At 55.9% G+C, this 16,826-nt stretch overlaps 1 protein-coding gene across 6 annotated transcripts in view; it reads left to right on the plus strand.

Annotated features, from left to right (window-relative positions):
- The first annotated feature begins 5,804 nt into the window (after positions 1-5,804).
- The window catches only part of NTRK3 (neurotrophic receptor tyrosine kinase 3), a 239,082-nt gene continuing 228,060 nt past the window's right edge, over positions 5,805-16,826 (plus strand). For 3 of the 6 annotated variants that reach the window (XM_026074074.1, XM_026074081.1, XM_026074107.1), the window contains exon 1: positions 6,093-6,340. In XM_026074074.1, coding sequence (XP_025929859.1) covers positions 6,093-6,340 — 248 coding nt within the window. Of the gene's footprint in view, positions 6,341-16,826 lie in introns of all 6 variants that reach the window. The other 3 variants (XM_026074100.1, XM_026074089.1, XM_026074065.1) reach the window with 3 other exon arrangements.

Below are 16,826 nucleotides of genomic sequence, written 5' to 3' on the forward strand. Positions count from 1 at the left end.
GGAAAGATTGCATCCAAGGGAAAGCTAGCCAGAAAGTGTGATGCTAAAGGGAACTGTTAGTTAGGTGGGAAGAGACAGAATCTGGGTTGTGCTGGGCATTTTGGTAGCAACTCATCTCTCCTTCCAGAGGACTACTTGGATGGGGGAGACGGGGCCTGGCTGAGCTGACAGGTCTGGCTGAAGATGAAGTGGGATTTTGTCTCGGCTGAGAATATCTCGTGGAGTTTCTGGACGCACTTAAACCTCAGTGGGAATGACCTGCAGTCTGGCCCTGAGTCCCCTGTGGGGGAGAGCTCTTGCAGAGAGACACTGATTTCATCCTTCATGGAGATGCTCCTTGAAAGAGCAATTTGCCAGCATCCCTCAGAGCAGTAATGGCAAGGCCTCTGCTCGAGATACCATCTCTGCACTCTGACAGCCCAATCACTCATGCCCTGCCTCTAACGTCCTTCTTCCAGGGGAGCAGGAGTGAGAAATGGAGGCAAAAGTGGCACATTCACACCACTGGCAATTCCCAGATGGCCTGTCTCCTTTTGGGTCTGCGTCCAGGGCTGTGTGAAATAGGTATCACTGGCCTTGCTGAGCATCAGCTTTCATCTGGGGAAGGACATGGGTGGTTTGCTCAGCCCTCTGTGGCCAAAAGTGCCCCTAATCATGAGTAACGCTGTGGTCCTGGCAAAGGGACCAAGGCACTGAAGGGATCCTTCCCATGGAGAGGCGTGAAGGCAGCATTCCCTGCACCACTGCTGTGGGCCTTCTCTGAGGAAGGCCAGCGGGTCTCCAGCTGTTCCCTGCCCATGCAGCATGCYGGGGGGATAGGGGCAGGACCTAGAGGAGGTTTTTGTTCAGAGGGGCCTTTCTTATCCCCATCCGGGAAAAGCTTTAAGCATGGTTGGGTTGATGTGATAACCGGGTGTTTCTGTCAGATCACGGCCTTGTGGGCAACTACCTTGGGCTGCTGTCCATGGGACAGCGATGAGCGGCTGACTCTGGTGAGGGAAGGGGGCCTCTGGGCTGAGCAGACTGCCAGGCAGAGTGGCCATGGCCTGTGGTCTGGGTGAAGGCCGACTTGTGGCCACACTTTGCCGCCTGTCTGCTCTCTGCAGCAGGGACTTTGCTGTCACTGCAGTATCTCCTGCTAGAAAGCTTGCAAAATACCCCCTGGCAGGTCACAGCACGAACAACCCCTCATTTTCTTTCTTTTCCTTCCTACCTTCTGCCCAGCCCTTTGGATACCCAGCGGGATGATCCTGCTCCTTCCGGTTCCCCACTTTGCCTAGCCAAATTTCCTCTGCGCGTGGTGGCTTTCTCTACTAGCTGCATAGGAAGCCACGGCTTGGCACAAAACCTTCTCATTAGCTGCTGAAGCAGGGCCTTTCTGGCATGGGAATAAGAGAACGGGGCACACGCATCTCGCCATGTGGGTGGGCTCCTCTGAACTCCCCCAAAACGACTCAGCACTGACCCAACAACTCCCCAAGTTTCTGCTGGATTAAAACTTGCCTTGCAAGGACTTACCAGAAAGGAGCTGGGGCTTTTCATTTACTATCTGGAAGCATTTGCATCTACCTTGGGGGAAAGTGAAAAGCGCAGTAACTTCCCTGATTTGCTGCAGAGGACCCAGACCCTGCTCCGGGGAGGTCTGTGCTTCGCTTGTGGCCGCGCTCTGCTGGAAGCTCCCCTTTCTGCGAGCAGGATGTCCTGGCTGCAGCTTGGGCTCCCATGTTGCAGCTCAAAGAGAAAAGCGGAGAAATGCCTGGCAAAATACAGGCAAGCAGGTGCGCTAAGAGCCAGATGACTCCCCATCGGCGTGAGGGAGCACTCGGCCAGCGTTGCTCCCATTACCTGGCATGGGGCAGGGATGGGGCGGCGCGGGCTGCGCTGCCTGGGAGCACCCGCTGCAGCTCTGCCACGTTCGCATCCTGCTGGGCTGAACCTGGAGGTGAGTTATGGGAATGGCTTCCCGTTTGCCGCCCCAGATAAGGGAGAAGTTAACGACTGTGTCATCGTGCTGCTGCTACCTAGCCCTGTTGGCAGCCTGATGTGGATGAAACACGGATCCACTACATTGGCAGCACGCACATCTGCCTCCTCACCGGCTCCCATCGTGGCGGGACAGCGTGTCCCACTGGGAGGCAGCAAGAAGCAAGTTGCAACAGAGAGGGGCAGGCAGGGAGGAAACATTTTCTCTGATCCCCTTCCTCACTGCAGCCCTCCCTCTTCATCCTCATCCCCGCCACCTCCTTCTGACGGAAGAGGAACGCTGCTGGTGGCTGTTCTGCATGGGGCTGGGTGTGGGGACATCCGTGCCCACCCCTCTGTGCCCTTCTCAGGAACGGGGATGCCGAATTTGGCCTCCCTGGCACAGCGACAGAAAAATGAAGAAGCCAAAGGAAACTGCCATCCACGTACTCTCTCTTTTTTGTTGTTGTTGAAAAAGGGTGCAAATCTGGTGTTTTGCTTTGTTTTTTCCCCCTCCCCCTTGCCTCTCAAATGCCAGGCGCTGCCCGTGTCTCCCCGGGGCTGAGACCCCCGTGCCTTGCCAGGAGGTCACGGCGGGGATGGTGCCTGGGGCCAGCCCGGCACATCTCTCCCCGCTGCAGCCAAAAGYGGGCGCCACCCTCAGATCCGCCCAACGCCACGGGAGAGCCCACGCTTACTCCAGACCAGCCTCGCCGCGGGGCAGATCCCGCGCCCTGGGGCCAGCAGGGCAGGGGGCATCTCGCCTGCTCTGCCCCAAGCCGTCGGCGCGGCCCCAAGCGCAGCCCAGGCGAGGATGGCACGCGGTCCTCACGCGGGCAGCCCCGGGGGCACCGAGCGCCATCCCGGCGCCACCTGGGCGACAGCGATCCCCCGTCCCCGGGGCTGAGCTGCCCAAACAGCGGTGCCCTGCGCGGCCCGAGTGCGGCGCGGTGATTGCAGACCGGTCCGGCGGCCCCCCGCCGAGCCCGCGCGCTGCCCCGCTCCCCCGGCTGCTAAATCCAGGCATCCCTCTGCCTGCTCCCAGAATGTGCGGAGGAGAAGTTAAAGTGGGATTGGGGGTGGGAGGAACTTTTTTTTTCCCCTTCTTTTCTTTTTAAACATTTCCTCTTTCACGCAGGGTTATTCACCGGGGAAAGACAAGCGGGTGAGTCACGCTGGTGGGAGCGGGGAGCTGAGCGGGTCTCTGCGGCGGGCGCACATGCCCCGTGCGGGCAGGGGGGGCAGGCCGGCCCTGAGGCTGGGCTGGGGGCCTCCTGCCCTTGCCCACCACCCCAAGCCCGCGGTGACGCGCKGCGGCGGGGCGACACCGTCACAGCCGTGCTGGGAGTGATGCTGCAATGTCACAAGCGCCACGAGGCTGCGACCTCACGCGAGCTTCGACATAAGGGGAGTCATGGTCCCGTCCAGCCCYGGCAAGAGCTCTTGCCTCGCAGGTGGCGAAATGTCCCTGTGCCCACCGGGCTGAGGGATGGAGCGCCTCCGCCCACGCGCTGCTTAACGTCACCGTTGGGGCCTCCGGTTCTGAAGGGCAGAGGCACATTTGGGATGGGATCGAAGCTATCATGTTGCAAGAAACACTGCGTAGCACACAGCTGGAAAGCCGGTTTCTAGAGGTAAGAGGGGCAGAGGGGGAAGGACAAAGGAGCTATAGGTGTGAAAAATGTTAGGCAGAGAAAATATGGTGCCCTTCAGCGCCTTCTCTAGTCACGTCTCGACATCTGGAGAAACAAGACTGGATTCTCTCTCTGACACGAGTGGGGAAACTGAGGCAGGGAGCAAGTCTGACCAGGCATTTTTATTTTTGGTGCCTCCTCATAGCTAGAGTCTGTACACAGGTGTCTGGAGATGGGACCTATTTTTCATGTGGATGGAGACCAGCTCCTGCCGTGATACTCTCAGCTGCAGCCCTGAGCGCCAGGCGTTTTATTGATCTCGCTGGATCCAGCTGTTTCACTTTGAAAGCTGGACTGCCCTAATTTGCAAGCAGGTGGGGCTAAGGAAGAAATCAGCCCTCCTAGTTCAGTATTTATTCACCAGCTGAGTACCCTGCTCTCCCCCCTCCCCAAAGAGCCCTTACAGGCAGGAGCTCTGCTGAAAATCCTTTCATCCCAGAAGCAGGGGAACCTCCAGGAGCCAGGACTGAAACACCAGTCCCTTGCATGCAGCACCTTGCACATCCCTGGAATTTCCCAGGCCTGTAGCACCCATGTGTGGTGCTCAATATGAAGTTACTCAAGTGTGATCTGTGGTGGCTGCCCCATGTGGACTGGATGCCTGTAAATGTGGCTTTGGGCAGCCCTGTTCCCCACTAAGTGTACAAATAGCGCTTGCAAATCCATGTCCGGCTCCAAGGAGGGTTGTAGCCTCCCTGCAGCTGCTTGCTTTTTTTCCCCGTTCCCCCTCTTCCCCTACCCCAGTCCTGTTGCCCTCATCAGCTGCACTGGGCTGATCTGGGGGGTGTAGTGGAGCTTGAAGATCTTGGTTCAGTTCAAAGTGGAAATTGCCCAATCTCTCCTCTCAACCCAGCAGGGCAGGAAGCAAAGCCCTGTGCCTGGAAGGAGCAGAACCCAAAATATTTGGAGCCCTACACCTGTAATCCCTCCCTTCTCCTGCACTCCCTGCTTGCAGCACCATCCCTTTATCATTGTGCCTCTGTGCAGAGGAGCAGGAACATGAAACTATTGAGGAAAAAAAGGCATGCAGAAAAGCGCTGTAGAAAACCAGAGCAAATTAAGCAGAGCTCTGATCTGCTTGGGTTTGTGCTTGCCAAAAATGCACCATGCATCTTAATTCGCTCTGCTGTTCAGCTCGCGCTCACTGCTCTCCTGATGCCTTTTCGGCGCTCTGAGCTCAGCCTTTTCAACACTTCATTCTTCCTCTTTCAGTGTGTTTTTTTTTTTTTTTTTTTTTTTTGCATGTCTGATTGCAGAATCTGCTGCAGAAGGGGAAAGTGAGGGAAGGGAGTATGGGAGCCCCAGCCCTCGGTGCTCTGGTTGCACTTCTCAGCCAGACGACTGAGTCCCTGTTGCAATTTTGCGGGGTGTGTGTGTGTGTGTGTGTGTGTGTGTGCATGTGTCTTTTCTAGAAAGTCCTTCCTGGGTGCTCTCCAATCGCTTTTTTCCCACCCAGCCATCTGATTTGCCTCTCACTAGAATCCTCTAAAAAAAAATGTATATATTTTTTAAATCGCTGTAATCCACACCACCTTTTATTCTCCTCCAGTTCAGTTTAATCTTTTTCCTCCTCTCCACCCTTCTGTCTGTYCGGATTTCAGAGGGGGGGAGGAAAAAAACCCACCCAACAACCAGGCAAAAAGCGGCATCGTCCTCCTCCAAAAACCAAAAGAGCCGGAGAAAGCAGGAGCAGAGCCAGAGCCCCTCGGCTCTCCCCCAGCACAAATTTAACCCCAGCTGCAACTTTCCCTCTTCGGGCTGGGCTGCGGGGGTGGGTTTTCCCCCTTTCCCCCCTCTCCCCTGGATTTATTTTGGTGGCGAGGGAGGGGGTGGGGAATCCTTTTTATTGCAGCGAGGGAAGCGCGCAGAGCCGGGCTCGCTTTGCGAGCCTTCCTCCTCCTCCTCCTCTTCCTCCTCCCCTGCTTTTTTTTTTTTTTTTTTGCCCGCTGCAGCAGGGCTGGCCAGGCCGGGGGGAGGGAAGCGATGGGAAGGGAAGGTTGCCCCCTCCTCTCCCCAGCCTCCTCTCCCTCTGTGTTTTTTTTTTGCAGGTGTGTCAATTTTAATTCTGCCCAGTAGGTGGGACTTGGTGACTTTCGCACCGTTTTTGTTATTTATTTATTTCCCCTGGCTGCCTCCCCAGCCGCTGTTGCAATCCTCCGGAGCGGCTGGCGGGGAGCGCCTGAGCCCGGGCGCCGGGCGCACGCAGCCCGGCCAGTATGCATCTCCGCCCGCTACCGTAGGGGGAATTACAGCTTCTCCTCACCAGCTGCCAGCATGATTTCATCTGCTGGAGGATTTTTGCATCTGATCGCTTGAGGTTTTGTGTTTTTTTTTTTTTTCCTCCCTCTGTCTTTGTTTCCTTCCCCCTTTCCCCCCCTCCCCTCCCYCCATCCCCCCTTTCCTCCTCCTCCTCTTTTTTAGAAGCAGCAATCGGAGATGGATGTCTCTCTTTGCCCTACCAAGTGCACTTTCTGGAGGGTATTTTTGCTCTGGAGCATTTGGGGAGACTATCTGCTTTCGGTGCTGGCTTGCCCTGCTAATTGTCTTTGCAGCAAGACAGACATCAATTGCAAGAAGCCGGATGATGGGAACCTCTTCCCTCTCTTGGAAGGGCAGGATTCAGGCAGCAGCAATGGCAACACAAGCATCAATATCACGGACATCTCAAGGAACATCACTTCAATGTAAGTGGGCTCCCCCTGGCTCTCCCAGTGGGTGCCTTTCCCTCCCGGAGGCAGGGTGCTGCCTGGGTGCGTGTTTGCAAGCAGAGCAGCCTGCGCGGAGGTTCAGGTGCCCTCAGCATTGCTGTGCTGCCTGGCATTGCTCGCCCTCAGCTCAGCCTTGTTTATCGTGCAAAGGATGCAGACTGGGTTTTTCCTCTACCCCATCCGAGAAAAGAAAAAAAAAAAAAAGCCCAGCAACAGTTTGGCCAAGGCTTGCGAGAAATAAAGTAAATGAGATTTAATTCCTTAGCAGGAGAGCGCAGCAGGCAAAGATGCTAAAGCTGCTGTTTCCTTTAACTATTTGCTTCTGCAAAGGGAGGGGGGAGAACACCACATCCACACACATCCACATATACCCAAATTGGGCAAGAAAAACGAGTTCTGAACTGCTTGCTCTTTTTTGAGACTTTGGATCTGATTAGAATGCCATTTTTTCATCCCCACACGGAAAATCCTCCCTTCTCTGCCCTGGCTGAGTGTATCTGGGAATCTGCGGTTTCTGCTTTTTAAGAGGGGAGGGAAAAATAGGACAGTGAGAGATGTCCCTTAAGTAGCTTATTTAACTCTCATTGTTATAATTTTGCAACTCACTCTGGTACTGAGCTGGGATTTGTGTGTTTTCATCTCAGGGTGGTGGTGGTGGGGAGAAGAACCGGAGCAGGGAGATATTTTTAGTTGAGCACTTTGCGTTTGTTTGCATGCTTGTTTATCTGGAAAATCAACTTGAAGTTGCATTATCCTTGTTTGGAGATGCAGTTAGCAAAGCTCATGTTAATCTCATCAGCGTAGAGTTGAGAAAGGAATATATTTCCTCCTCCTGAATCCATCATGCTGGGGTGTGTGTGTGTGAGAGAGGGAGAGAGAGAGAAAAAATCCTCATCATTTCCARTCTCTGCTCTCTATTTTCCAGTACGTTTTTGGGTGAGATGAACTCTGAGCCATTTCATTATTCTAATGCTAATTGAAATGTGAGCATTTAGGGAAATGTAGCCCCCTGAGCAAGTTGCCAGTGGGAGTTCAGCAGAGAAGAGGTGGAATCCTTTATTCTGGCAGTTAAATGCAGCAAGGTTTGAAATGAGTAATGGAGGGTTATTTATTTATTTTTCACCTCGATTGCACAGTTGCATGGAGGAAGAGTGCTTTTCTGGGTCTTTTCCTGAGGCTGTTTTATTTGGTCACAGTGCAATTGCAGCATAGCCATGGAGTAATTGCAGTGGCTCTTTCGCAGCTTTGCTTGTCACCCTTGCCGGGTAAAGACGACTGGATCTGCTTTCCCYAGTTGCATACAGGTTCATGCAGTGCCCAGGCAGATTTTCAGCAAATGCTACTGACCCTGTTCCCCAGCTTTGCCTTGCCAGCAAACCTGCTCTGCAAACCCAGCAGGAACGGGGAAAGTAAATATGAAACTACTGTAATGCTCCGCTTCCAAATGCCCCATATTTATTTTACGTCGCCAGTGCTGGAGTATTTTTTTTTTTTTTCTTTTTCCTGCGATGCCGGAGGGACGTGGGTGATGCTAGGAAAGTCGGAGGAACTCGTGTTTTTTCCTGTGCTTGCTGTTTGTTGTGGTTTTGTTTTAACCCTTTGTTGTACTGAGAGTGTAGGGAAGGCTGTGAAAGGTTCAGAAGCAGCAGCATGAGTGTGTGTTTTCAGATACACACACATATCTGACCTGTTGGGAGGGATACGATTATGTGAGCCCTTTGTATCCAGAAAATGTCTTTACTGCTTTGAAATTGAAAAATGGTGATAAGCAGTCAGAAAAAAAAGGGGGGGGGGGGGAGAAGACCTTCTCAACTCCAGAAACAGAGGTGTTGGATAATTTTTACAAGAAGAGATTCTCTTAAGTTGGGGAACAAGGAGAGGGTGTCAGTTTTTGCTGGATGCTATATGCATCTCTGCTCCTCCTGGAGTAAAGTGCTTTCACTGCCCGTCTGTGCCCCACACCTACCTTGCCAAAAGGCAAGGTGGGCACCAGACCAAGGTGACCTCCTAAACGCCATGAGGGATTGAGACTGAATGTGAGCGAAAACTTTCCCGTGGAGGTTCGTAGGGGGCGTTTTGGGTGGCAAGGCCAGGGAGGAACTGCTCCCTAGCAAGGGAAGGTGGCTCTGCCATCCGAGCCAGGCTTGAACCAGTGTTCGTGCTTTTGCACAGGGGCTAGGGCAGGTGGCCTCAGGTCCTGCACCCTCCAGGCTCGATCTCAGGCCTCTCCTTGCTGGACTGACCTCGCAGGTGCTGGGGTGAGGGGTGTGCTGAAGCCCGCCCTGGCTGCTGATGAATCACGCCTGACACCCGGGTCTGAATCACCTCCACGCTGAACAGCGCTTCCTCCTACTTGCCAAGCTCACCGGGGGCTTTGCTTCGTTAGGCAGCTTGCCTCGTTTGTGGACGGTGAGTGGGCAAAGGTGCCTTTGCCTTGGGCTGGAGGACGAGTAGGGACATCTCTCCCTGCGTCTCCCATCAGGACCTGCCTGGGGCCCTGGGAGGAGGTGGTGGTCCCTGCTCCCAAAACGTGCTTTCTCCCTGGCTGCAGAAGAGGATGAGGGAAAGCGAAGGTGGGACATATGGCGCTGAAACCCCTGGAGGCTAAATGGGGCCGCCTCTGTGTCCAAAAGTCGAGCTCCGCACGGAGAGCGCTACCTGCCTTGGTGGCCATCACTGGGCTGGGTGGTGCTGAGGAAAGCTGTTGGGTCTGCGAGGAGAGTAGGGAAGGAGAGCAGGGCAACAGAGAAGGAGCCAAGAGCCTGCTTGGTGGGCCCAATCATCTTGCCCAAATCCAAGGGGAGAGACCCGCAAATCCCTCCAGGGCAGGCCACTCCATCTGGGAAGGTCTCCAGTTTGTGCTGTCTTGGTGTAAGCCACTGGGTGCCTCATGCCATCCAGCAGGTATTAGAGCGCTGTTCCTCTGAGGCAGGTGTGGGGAGAGGAAGAGACCTGCCCACGGTGAGTGTCGGGGAGGGCAAGGCCTGCCGGCACCCTCAGTGCGGGGCCTGGCAAATATGGAGGCTGGAGACTGCTGGCTGAGCAGGCCGTGAGCTGCTGCTTTGGTCCTGCCTGTGCCCCAGGCCTCCCGCCGTGCTTCTCTGCACTCGGCCTTGTCATCCATCTCAGGGGCTGGCTGGAGCCTATCCGTTGAGCAACGCTCTGCTTTGGAGGGTGTTACTCTTCCCACTGGATAAGTAGGGGAGTCACCCGTTGGGAAGGACCGGAACTTGGACACCACCTCTTGGGTACAGGCACCTGAGAAGCTGCTTGCTGGGAGGATGCCTGCCTGGGCACCTGGCTTCCCCTGCCTTGCTCTCACCTGGTGGAGTCGAGGAGAGGGAAGGGTGGACAAGCTGGCCCTAGCGGTGGTGCTTTGCTCTCTTATGGCACCAAAGCTCCCTGGGCCCTGTTCGGCACTGGCTTGAGCCGTACCCTGGGCTCTTTGGGGTGGGAGCACGTTTGTGCCTCCCTGGGAGCGCTGGCGTTGTGGCAGTAGCAGCTGTGCGGCCCCCAGAGCCAAGTGTCTCTGTGAGCCTTGAGCTGGCCACCCCGCAGCCTGTCGCTGCTGTGAAGTGCTGTAGTCCTTTTGCCACCTCCGCCGGACACTGTCATCTCTGTGCCTTCGCTGCAGGTCCGGGAGGTTCCCAAAGGGGCGGCACTGCACTGTCGTGGGGCAGGGCGGGTTGAGCCAGTGAGGGTGGTGGGGAAGGGATGTCTCAAAACCTTTGTGTGAATCCAGGCAGCAAAAGGTTAACAGAGAAGCATGGAAAGGGCAGGAGGTTCCTGCCCTGAGATGGAGGAGATTGGGTTGGCTGGCGTCACCCTGCCCTTCCCCAGCATAGCCAGTAACATATCCAGTTTTGGATTGTATCTCCAGGGATGTGGCTCTGGACACAGGGATGCTCCTGCAATCTGCTGAGGGTCCCGTCTAGCAGAGAGGCTGGGCTGGGCCCCAGCGGGGATCATGCTGCTGGACTGCAGCCTCCCAATTTGGGGAGAGCTGGACCAGCTGGCCATGGAACTGGGACAGGTTTGCAGTGTTGATTTTCTTTGTGCAGTGGGTTGTCCTGGTGGCCTTTGCTCGGTCCCCAGCCAGGTGTGACTTGGCAAGGGGACGTTCAAGCTTCCCTTAACCCAGATATTACCTCTGGATGTGAAGTCAGTGCCCCAGCCTGCTCCAGGTGTTGGGAGCCTCTGTGCTGGTGTGTTTGAGTAGTATTCCTGCTATCTAACTTCAGCTGCTGAATGAGGAGGCCAGGTCCTATTGGGTGGACATCTGTGGGAGCATGAGTTGGGCTCCACGCTCTGCAAGACCTCTGGAGGAGCATCTCTCTAGACTGGAGGGGAAGCATAGGGAGAATAGCCTTTTACCCTTGATGTCCACAGTCCTCCAACACAAAAACCCTCCTGACCCCCAGGAACTGACAGGAGGATCCATGCCCCAAGCAGCTTGGCCATTCGTGACTTTGGCTCCCCGTTCCCCCTAAACGATGCTGACTGGGACAACGTGGGCTTGTGTCTGGCCTTGGGCTATGGCTGCGCGTGCGGGGGGGCCAGGCTCGCCTGTGCTGCCGCGTGTCTCAGTGCCAGCAGGCCCTGGGGTGCCACGTGCTGAAGGCGGGTCGGGGAGTTACCCTTCTGGCAGTGTGGGAAGCGTTTGCGTGCTCCAGCACAGCGCGATGCGCGTGGGGAAGGACGGACGGAGGAGTTTGCCATCTGGGCCTCCCTACTTCTCAGCTGTTGCTATGACACTGCAGAGATGCTGCCAGGAAAGCGGCAGTGGCCTGCGCTTGTCACCCCTGGGCTCCCTGTAGGTAGGGAGATGCCCCTGAGATATCAAGTCCAGCTGCCTTGATCCTGTATCCAGTCCCACCAGAGGGAAACGGTAAAATATCCCCCGATGGATGGATTTGCAATGTTTGCAAGGGCAGCTTGTGGGTGCCTGCTGCCAGGTGAGATGAATTCGGAACAACCCAGTAGGAGTCAGGTCATCTCAGAGCAATGCAGGATGTGGGATTTTGCAGCCTCACAACTTGCAGGGCCGAGGAGAAGCATCTCTCCTGGGTTTTTCCCCTGTGGGCAAGAAGGGCAGCCCCATCACTGGCTGACGCGGTACTGTCACACCAGCCCTGGAGGCGTCCGCCGCTCCTGGAGGCGAATGTACTCCATCCTGCGGGACGTGGGCCTGGCAGGGGGTGGGAGAGCCGCGTCAGAGCAGAACGGCCTTGAGCCGTGGGGGGTGAGTGGCAGCTTCAGCTCCCACTCGCTGCGCGGGAGCCAGGAGCACGTGGCAACGGGGAAGAGAAGGGGGCTCCGGAGGAGTGGGCTGCTGGCGAGGGAGGGCAGGGCAGCAGCACCTGTTTGCTGCTGGCACGGAGGAAAGGTGAGGTGCTGGTGATGCCTGCACCTGGGAAGGAAGGACAGGCATCTGCCTAGGAGGAGAAATTGGGCTGATGGCCTGAAAAGCCACAGAGGGGCACCTGCAATGCTCGAGTTGGTGACTGCTTTGCCTCGGACAACAGAGCACAAACTTTGCCCTCTGAATCAGCCCTCTCTGTCCTCCCTCCCTTTCTGCTGTGCTGGCCCTTGAGCCCTCCTGAGGGAGCCTGTGAGGGATTTCAACACCAGGAGGGCTTTGTGAGCTGGGCAACTCATCACTGAGGCTGAAACTTGCCCTGCTGCTCCTACACCAGGCCCCTGTGGGATGCTGATCTCTGGTGATGATGGTCTACGTGCTCCCAAAGCTTCCCATCCACCCACTCCTCCCATCTCCTGGTCCTGGAGGTTTTGGCTGCTGCAGAGCCCATTCAAAAGGTCCTTAATTCAACCCAGATTGTTTTGCATAATTCTTGTTTTTGCAAAGCGGCTGTCCCAAAGCACATTACCATGGGCGAGGCGAGGCTGTAAGGGCAGAAGAAGGTGCAAGGGTGTTTGGGACAGGAAGGTGGGTTGAGATACATGTTGCCCTAAGAGGTGCCTTAAGCCAGGGCACCTGAATGTCCCGGTACAGTCCCCCTTAAACCGGGGTATTGGGACCATGGTGGGTGCTGCATGGCTTAAGTGCACCAGAAAAGCTGAACTTGAACTGGGGGTGCCTGGTGCTCCCTGTGCTGCCCTTGGTGCATACCCAAGCTGTTGTGTCCACATCGTGCTTTTATGGCCTTTCTCTCTGCTTACCAATCTTGGAAGGAGGTACTTTCCTAGCATGGGTGACTTCTGGGGTCTATGGTACTTTTGCAGCCTTCAAGGCTATATTTGGGGGCAGAGTAGAAGGGTCTGTGAGAGTTGTGTTCATGCCAGGTCTCAGCTTGGCCTTCCCAGCCACGGCTGGGCTAATGCAGAGCAGAAGGCATCAGGCACCCAAGAGTTACAGCCCCACATTGTCTCAGAAACAGGATTCCTGCTGGGTTGAGTCACCTGCCTTCTCATGCCAGAAGCTGTGCTGGTGTCTCTGCCCCCTGCGTGTCTGATCCGGCCAGATATCCCCAACTGCCCTCAAGCCCAGCTGTGTCTGCGCACCAGCCTGAATCTCTGCTGACTGCCCATGTGACGTATTCCTCTGGGGAGGGAAAGATCTTGATCTCTGCTGGGAACTCCCAGCGCTATGCTCAGATACCCTGTGTGCCTGTTGCTTTTCCTGGTGAGCTGAACCTCAGGCTTGAGCTGTCACCCAGACAGAAGGTCTGAGCATGCAGCTGGTGGCCTGGCAGCTGCTGGTCCAGCTTGCCTTCAGGGTGCACATGATATCTCCCCAGCTCTTGTCTTCTGCTGGGGTTCAGGAGTCTAGGTCAGCTCTGCCTGCTGACTTGTCTCCCTGGCGTGGGAGATGTGGGGTAGAGATGCTCCAAGTCGAGTCCAGGCATTTCGTTGCCATCTGTCCTGGGGAGAAGCAGAGATGGGAAGGAAGAGACTGAGAAAAAACCTTCTGCTCTTCTCTTTGAGACTTGGAGATGTATCACCTCTTGCCAGGGGTGCCTTAGAGCTCAGTTATGGACAGCTCTCCGGGTCTGCTCTCATCCCACCAGCGTGCCTGGTGGTGGGGGCAAAGCTTGCACACGCTTTGGCAGGACAAGTTCTTTGCGTCCAGCCAAAGGCCTATGACCACTCTGGGCACCCTGAAATGACAGGATCTGTGGCTCTTTTGGCAAAATGACCCCCACAGCAGGCCGTTACAGGGATGTCTCTTGGGGATCCCCACAGGTTGCACTTTGTGATGCTACACAGTGCTAACCCAGCACGTTGGCTTGTCCTGCTCAAAGTAGGGCCCAATACTAGATGTCCTCCACTAGTTTGCAGTTGGATTTGGCTTACCTCATTCAAGGAGGGGCTGCAGTCCAGTGGGAAGTGAACCAATGTCTGATCTTGTCAGGCTTTCAGGACTGAGCATTACTAATGTTTGTAACTCGCCTGTGTAGTGTATTATTTATTGGATACTGTGAAACAGCAGTGACTTTGATTTCCTGCAATGTTTGTGTGTGTGTGTTTTCTTTTTGTGGGTTTGGATGCTTTCTAAGCAGGCATGTTTGGTAGCACCTTGTGTGTATTGGCCTACTCCACATTATCTTGTTGTCCCCAAGCCATGCTGCATGGCACAGTGAGAGCTGCCCCTGGGTGCGGAGTGAAACTGCAGCCGAGGAGGGTGAATGTGGTGCTCGTGGGACAAGTTTCTTACTCGTGGGCTGCAGTTACTGTGGTGGCTGCCTTTAGGCTGAGCAGAGGGAAAAGTGCTCCTTCCTCCTCCCCTCTTCCCTGGCCTGTCCTCTGCCCAGGTCTGCTCCAGGCGAGGGAAGGGACAGGGCTGCGGTTGTACCTCCCCACCTGGAGGGGACGGCTGGGGGGTTATGGCAGACACTTGTGCACTGTGCAAAGAGGTGTGGTGGCAACCAGAAGCCATGCTCAGCTGGTGCGAGCCCCAGGGGACTGGGCAGCCTGCTCCCAAGCCAGGGCTGCAGTGCCTGAGGGCTGTGAGCGCGCTGGGGGCTCCCCTGCACTCATCTGTCTCCCCTCCTGGCGTGAGGCTGATCCGAACGGAGGCTGGCTGTGCCAAAGCGATTGCACACGAGCGGATTCACAGATGGGTTGCACAACCCCCCTGCTAAAACCAAGCGTCACCCCAGTGTGCTGCCCCTGGGCTGCTCCCAGCCTGGCGGACGCTCCGCAGCCCCAGACCTGCTGCGCTGGGTGCCTGGCCCTGCACCCAGCTGAGGCTAGCCGGGAGCCCTCTGCTTAGCTTCCCTCCTCTCCAAGCCTTTTTTCCTCCTGTTTTCCAAGTGCGATTGAGCCGCTAGAGGGCAAGCGGCTGCATGAGACGGCCCCGCTGGCGTTCGGGACAGACGAGGCCGGAGCTGCAGAACAGCTCTAGGTTGCAGCACAGTGAAGGCTGCCCTGGCTGCCAGGGCGGCGGGATGCCCCTCGCTAGGGACAAGGGCCTGGTTCTCCCCTTGCTTGCTCTCAGGCTGCAGGATGCTGTGCACGCAAAGATCCTTTGCTCTGGAGCGATGCTGCTGCCATGCTCCTCGCTGTCCCTCTGGACAGGTGCCCATCGGACCAGGCCCCAGGGTCTGCAGCTGGCTGCTTGCTCCTGAGGAAGACGTCCCTGGTGCCCGGCATGGGTGGGCACCCTGCGGTGTCAGATGGTCCTCTGGGACCAGTCTTGGAGCTGGGTCACAGTGCTCTTGTCCTAGCAACTGGGAGAGGATGCGGCCAGTGTAGCCCACAACGTGCTGATTGGTGCTACATCAGCGTCACAAGTGCTACAGCCTCAGCAGATCTGTGAATAGAGGTGATCTGAAGCTTCTTGGCAGGTGCCAGCCCTGAAAGGCAGAGTTGGCACTGGAGGGAAATTTTCTTGTCCCTTTGAAATGCTGAGGAGACATGCTTGATAAGAATTGTGTGGCTGCCATTTGTGACTGGGCTGGGAGAGCAATCTGCAAGCAACCCTTACAATTATGCCCATTTTACTGATGGGGAAACTGAGGCATGGAGCAGGAGCGTGACTGGCCTGCAAGCAGCACAGCAGGGATAGAGACCCTTCAGCCCAGCACCAAGCAGGGTTTAAGGAAGGGCCAGGCATGCGGGGAGACACGCAAGCCTGCCTATCCTGTTACATCAGGCCACTACGAGAGGTGTCCCCAGAGAAATCACGGATGGAGAGGCAAGAGGTCCCAGGCCTAGGCTGAGAGCTGTTGCAAATGTAGCGCTCTTTGCTCCTTCAGTTAACCCTTTGCTGCAGGTGTTGGATGGAGGCTGGAGGGCTAAAGAGACCATGTGCCCTTCTCCAGGGGGTAAAGGCAGAGCAGAGCCTAGTGCGAGATGGGGAAAAGGCTGGTGGTGGTAGGTAGCTGGCGTCAGCCCTGCAACATCCACAACGTGCAGCTCCTGAGCTGGTATCTCATCCTCCCTGGCTCTCCACAGGCTGGGCAAAAGGAGAGCTGGTTATTTCCCTGCCAGGCTATTGCCACGTGCTGCCTGTGTGATGGAAGGGCTGTGACACCCAGTGGTTCAGCAATGCAACAGCAAATGGGTTTCCAGTGTCATGGCAGGGGGCAAAGTTGGGTTTGGGAGAGCGTGTGTTGTGGGTGGGTGGCAAACACCAGCCAGGAGAAGGAAAGTTGTGGTATTGCTCAATCGCTTAGGGCCTAAGTGTAACTTCATTTGAAGAAAAGGAGATTAAAACTTTTTTTTTTCCCCTCCTGATGGACTGCCCTTGGAAGGTTGCATGGCCATCACTTCCCAGCTAGGACAGGTCCTCCACAGCCCCTCAACTCTGCAGAGGAGTTGAGGAGTGAAGAGGTTCATGCAGGGTCTGTTGTCCTGAACTCTGATGAAAATCAGCCCCATAGTTGGCCACACTAAAGTTATTGGGTAAACGAGAGCAGCCAGCTCAAGTTACTTTGGGGTCTGTGAGAAAGTGAGGCCAGGGATGATGCAGATTTTATTAATGTGTTTTTAATTTTGACTGTGCCCCTTCCCTTCCTGTCAAGGCTATGCCAGCCAGCGTCCCTGGCCAGGCCCTTTGCAGCTGTAGGTGCCGTGGAGGGCAGGGGCCTTTGGGACCTCTTGGTGCTTGGAAGGTGTCATGGTGCTGAGTCACCAGGTTCTGCAGGAGGAGGCTCTGGCTGGGTCCCTCCAGAGTGTGCCAGGCTTGCTGGAGAGAAAACCCAGTCTCACACATCCTTGCACATCTCCGTCCTCCGCATGTCACCCTGTTCCCTGTCCCATCCCGGACTGTGGGGCCCGGCCCTGTCCCCCTTTGTGTAATATCCGCATGCAATTCTGGCCCATGCTTGCTTGGAAGAGTAGCACTAGGAAAATATGTGCTGTATTTTTAGCTTGTTTTCATGTGACGTAGCAGTTGGAAGGGAGACGGAGAATCCAGCACCATGTGCACAGCCAGCTTTCCTCCAACTGCCACCCAGCGCTCCGGTTTAGGAAACAATGGAGCGCGCTAGCAGCCGTC

Source organism: Apteryx rowi, unplaced genomic scaffold (genome assembly GCF_003343035.1).
Source record: "Apteryx rowi isolate R43461 unplaced genomic scaffold, aptRow1 scaffold_11, whole genome shotgun sequence".
Classification (NCBI taxonomy): Eukaryota; Metazoa; Chordata; class Aves; order Apterygiformes; family Apterygidae; genus Apteryx; species Apteryx rowi.